The sequence below is a fragment of the Nestor notabilis genome, unplaced genomic scaffold (genome assembly GCF_000696875.1).
Source record: "Nestor notabilis isolate BGI_N333 unplaced genomic scaffold, ASM69687v1 scaffold8126, whole genome shotgun sequence".
In the NCBI taxonomy this organism is placed as follows: domain Eukaryota; kingdom Metazoa; phylum Chordata; class Aves; order Psittaciformes; family Psittacidae; genus Nestor; species Nestor notabilis.
Window position 1 is genome coordinate 13,238 of NW_009933268.1, and position 5,368 is coordinate 18,605.

Here is a 5,368-nt window from a genome sequence, read left to right on the forward strand (position 1 = left end):
TATACAGATGACTATTTTGAAACTCCTTTTAAAAGCAGTATTTAGCTGTATTATTTTATATAGTGCTATCTTTTGTAGGCTTTGACTAGGCTGAAGCCTCACCACTTTCTAATTGAAAAAGATACAATCATTAGAGCATGAGATTTGCAGTGTCACCTCGAATTTCAACAGGTCTGCTCTTTATCTCTTTGTTCAGATTCGTCACATGCCTTGCTAGTGAACACTTTGTGTTTAATTCAAAGCCTGTTGGACACGTGCACTAATCTGTTTAACCTTCACTGTCAGATACTGCAAAGGTGTACTTTATCTGCCAATACTGATGTGCACAACGAGCCAAGAGAAGTACAGGCATGTGAAATCACCACCATGAGCACTGGCTGGAGAAAATCAGTTCATGCAGCATCGCCACCACCAAAACAACATAGTTCCGAATGGAAGGACAGGCAGCCATTCTACTTAACAGCATGGGCCCGAATTGCATATTTCACACATACACAAACAGAAACTCTCAAAACATGCTTTTTGCAGCAGCAGTAATAGATCAGTTTGCAGATAAAAAACTGTTTCCCGGAGCTTATTTTTTCAATAAAGTGATAACTAGAAAGATCTGACCAAGAAAATCCTTCCAATACCTAAAGGGGGCCGACAAGAAATCTGGAGAGGGACTATGTACACGGGCATGCAGTGATGGGACAAGGGGGAATGGCTTTAAACTGAAAGGGGGAGATTTAGATTAGGCAGAAGCTCTTCCCTGTGAGGGTGCTGAGGTGCTGGCACAGGTTGCCCAGAGAAGCTGTGGCTGCCCCATCCCTGGCAGTGTTCAAGGCCAGGTTGGACACAGGGGCTTGGAGCAACCTGCTCAGTGGAAGGTGTCTCTGCCCATGGCAGGGGTTGGAACTGGATGAGCTTTAAGGCCCAACACAAACTGTTCTACGATAAGAGCTTAGACTGAGTATGTGTTTAAAGACCACAACACAATGGATTTCTGGATACTGGACACTGTTGGGTTACCCTTGCATGAATAACTTCAAGTTAAAAAGATATGAATTGTGGGTTTACACAGTAATTTGGAATTGTGGTGAACAATTCGCATGATGCACAATGAAGGACAAACAGCTAAAATAAGGACAGTACATTAATTTAATCAAATTTACTGTTATTGTTTGATGCTTAGATGGATTAAATCTAAGCTGTTATCTGGAACTGATTTGATTAACTCGGATGAATTTTGGCAAAGTTTGTATGTATTTAGCTTAAAACTTAAAAGCCAGCATCTTCCTGGGCCTTACTTAATTCCACTCACATGAAATCTGAGCCTTGAGACAGATCTGGCACCCTGCCTCCCATTGGGATGATGCTCTGAGCACTCGTTTGAGACCTAGCTGCAGTCACCAGCATATCCTCCCTCCATGTTTAGCATTTCTCATGCCATTCAAACAAATATTGCAGAGTAAAATTGAAAGGTATCCAAAAGTTTTCTTTTCAGATCACTGCATACATTGTTACAGTCATTCACTTGAGATGAGAGTTTTCTCATGTAAATCCCAAGTAGAAGAGAGTTCCAAACCCTACATAGACACACCAGATCAGGATTTCCCTAACAGAGATGAATGTGAAAATAATGATTGTTTTCAGATATTTTTCTTTAGAGAAAGAAGACATTAAATGATATATAAACTGCGTATGACATGACCATAACATATACCCTAATCTGTTTTCAGGAACACCTTCAGACACTGGTTTGCAGAAGATTCTGGAACACAGAGGAGCAGCTGAGAGTCTTCAAGACTATTTCTTATCTTCTCTAAACTCAGAAAGCAATCTTTTCACCTTCTGGATGTCCAAGCCTTTCACCTTAAGCTTTACATTTGCTGCCTGAAAACCAGTTACCCTCTCTATCTGTTGCTGTTTTAAGGGGCTGGTGAGCTGAACTCACTAGCTGACCAGCATGGCGAAGGTTAGAGTTGTTTTAACTGTTTGCCAGTTGGTGCTAGAATTGCTAATGAATTCATTAACTGAGTCTTCCATGCAGAGTAACGAATGTCCACAGCTTTGTGTGTGTGAAATCAGGCCATGGTTTACACCACAGTCAACGTACAGGGAAGCCACAACAGTTGACTGCAATGACCTTCGGTTAACAAAAATCCCCAGCAATCTTTCCAGTGACACTCAAGTCCTTCTGTTACAAAGCAACAACATTGCAAAGACCACAGATGAACTCCAACAGCTGTTCAATTTAACAGAACTGGATTTTTCACAAAATAACTTCACAAGTATCAGAGATGTGGGGCTCTCGAATCTCAGTCAACTTACTACTTTGCACCTAGAGGAAAACCAGATAACGGAGATGACTGACTACTGCTTGCAAGACCTTTGCAATCTTCAGGAGCTATATATAAACCACAACCAGATCAGCAGCATATCTGCAAATGCATTCTCTGGCCTGAAGAACCTTTTGAGATTACATCTCAATTCCAACAAGTTAAAGGTTATTGACAGCCGTTGGTTTGATTCTACTCCTAACCTAGAGATTCTCATGATTGGAGAAAATCCAGTGATTGGAATACTAGATATGAATTTCAAACCACTCTCAAATTTAAGGAGTTTAGTTTTGGCAGGTATGTATCTCACAGACATTCCTGGCAATGCCTTGGTAGGCTTGGATAGCCTTGAAAGTCTTTCCTTCTATGACAATAAATTGATAAAAGTTCCTCAGCTTGCACTTGAGAAAGTCCCAAATTTAAAATTCCTGGATCTCAACAAAAATCCCATTCATAAAATTCAAGAAGGTGATTTTAAAAACATGCTCAGATTGAAAGAGCTTGGAATCAATAACATGGGAGAACTCGTTTCTGTTGATAGGTACGCACTGGACAACTTGCCTGAACTTACAAAGCTTGAAGCCACCAACAATCCAAAGCTGTCTTACATACATCGTTTGGCATTTCGCAATGTTCCAGCCCTGGAGAGCTTGATGCTGAACAACAATGCCTTGAATGCAGTCTACCAAAAGACAGTGGAATCCCTTCCAAACCTGCGCGAGATCAGCATCCACAGTAACCCGCTCAGGTGTGACTGTGTCATTCACTGGATCAACTCAAACAAAACCAATATCCGTTTCATGGAACCTCTATCCATGTTTTGTGCTATGCCTCCAGAATACAGAGGGCAGCAGGTGAAGGAAGTATTAATACAGGATTCAAATGAACAATGTCTTCCAATGATCTCTCATGAGACCTTTCCAAACCACTTAAACTTGGACATTGGCATGACAGTGTTTTTAGACTGTCGGGCCATGGCAGAACCTGAGCCAGAAATCTACTGGGTCACTCCTCTCGGCAATAAAGTAACTGTTGAAAGTCTGTCTGACAAATACAAGCTGAGTAGCGAAGGCACCTTGGAAATCTCTAACGTCCAGGTTGAGGACTCTGGGAGATACACGTGTGTTGCTCAAAACGTAGAAGGGGCTGACACGAGGGTCGCTACTATCCGTGTGAATGGAACGCTTCTGGATGGTGCCCAGGTTCTGAAAATCTTTGTCAAGCAAGCGGAATCGCATTCCATCTTAGTTTCTTGGAAGGTTAATTCCAACGTCATGACTTCCAATTTAAAATGGTCATCGGCCACTATGAAGATTGACAACCCTCACATCACATACACTGCTAGGGTCCCGGTTGATGTCCATGAATATAACCTCACGCATTTACAACCATCTACAGATTATGAAGTGTGTCTAACTGTGTCAAACATCCATCAGCAAACACAGAGGTCCTGTGTTAATGTTACAACAAAAAACGCAGCTTTTGCACTAGATATTTCAGACCAAGAAACCAGCACTGCCCTCGCAGCAGTAATGGGCTCCATGTTTGCTGTCATTAGCCTTGCCTCCATTTCTGTTTATATTGCAAAACGATTTAAGAGAAAAAACTACCACCACTCATTGAAAAAATATATGCAAAAGACCTCTTCAATCCCACTGAACGAGCTCTACCCTCCACTTATTAATCTCTGGGAAGGAGACAGTGAAAAAGACAAGGATGGTTCTGCAGAGACCAAGCCAACCCAAGTCGACACATCCAGAAGCTATTACATGTGGTAACTCAGAGGATATTTTGCTTCTGGTAGTAAGGAGCACAAAGACTTTTTTGCTTTATTCTGCAAAAATGAGAAGTTGAAGACTTTTGTATTTTTGACTTTGCTAGTTCGTGGCAGAGCAGTGAGGACAGGTGGATATTTCAGGATTTTTTAGTATAGCGTATCGCAATTGTCTGACACAAATGGCAGCTTCACCTGGCTTCCAATCCTGGTTTCCTTTTTTTCCCCCCCTTTTTTTTTTAGTTATTGTGCTAAACTTAATGCTGGTCTAACTACAGTGCTGAATAAAATTAATGAGAGGCTGGGGTTACCCTGTGATCCAAAAGTAGCACAACCCCATTCCTCCGAAGCCATCAGTAGAGTACAGTATCTTGCAACGCTAACATACAGTTTTGAAACTGCATTGAACTAGGTTTGTGCCACCGGTCTAAGGACTCGTACACTGAGAAGAGAGACCTTGAATGATGTTAGTTGACTGTACTGTAATGTTGTATCAACTGATTTGAATGTTTTTGACTTTGAACAATGGGTTTTCTTTTTTTATTATTATTTTTGTAGTGGTTAAGAAAAGCTTAGGTAAAGCTAACAGGCAATAGGAATATGTACATCCGATTTTTTAATGTAACAGACTAAATGTTAATTGTTCTCTTATTCTTTTTATTATATTTAGTAGACACTTTTGAAGAATTCTAGAGTTTTCTTGTGTTTAAATCACCAACACGTGGTGTTGAACGAAGGCAGAGCTATAATAAATTTAGTTTTGTTCTGATTTTTTTATTTTAGAAGTCACAACAATGTATTGGGTTTAGCTGTCACTGGTTTGACTGGTGATCATGTTTTGACATAAAATGTATCCAAAATGTTATATAAAAATATCGTGGGTTTTTTTTTGTGATGGAATTACGTTTCAGCAAAGTTCCAATTGTTTTTTGTATGCATTTATTTTAATAGCAGTGTTTTCTCTGCACTAGATGCAAAATACTGAAAATAATTTAATCAGACACATGTATCTGTATGGCTTTTGCACTGTCACATGCAGAATCAAAACTGTTTGGTATAAGGTGCACAGCAAAAGTAATTCCGAGAGTGTGTAACAACACATCTTCCTTTTTGTCTAATTTTCTGTTTATATTCTGAACTAAGATATAAATGAAGCTGACATTTAGCAGTCATTACAATCAGTTAGGACAAAGGAAACAACTCAGTGCTACTAAACTGAAATAAACCAGTTAAATCCTGGAATACACTTTAAAAAAAAAAAGTGAATTGGATT

General features: G+C 39.9%; 1 protein-coding gene across 1 annotated transcript; it reads left to right on the plus strand.

The window, feature by feature from the left end:
- Nucleotides 1-1,727: 1,727 nt before the first annotated feature.
- Nucleotides 1,728-4,658, plus strand: LRRN1 (leucine rich repeat neuronal 1). The gene has a single exon (XM_010016789.1). The coding sequence runs from the start codon at nt 1,949-1,951 to the stop codon at nt 4,097-4,099; it is 2,151 nt and encodes a 716-aa protein (XP_010015091.1). The 5' UTR covers nt 1,728-1,948; the 3' UTR covers nt 4,100-4,658.
- Nucleotides 4,659-5,368: the final 710 nt, after the last annotated feature.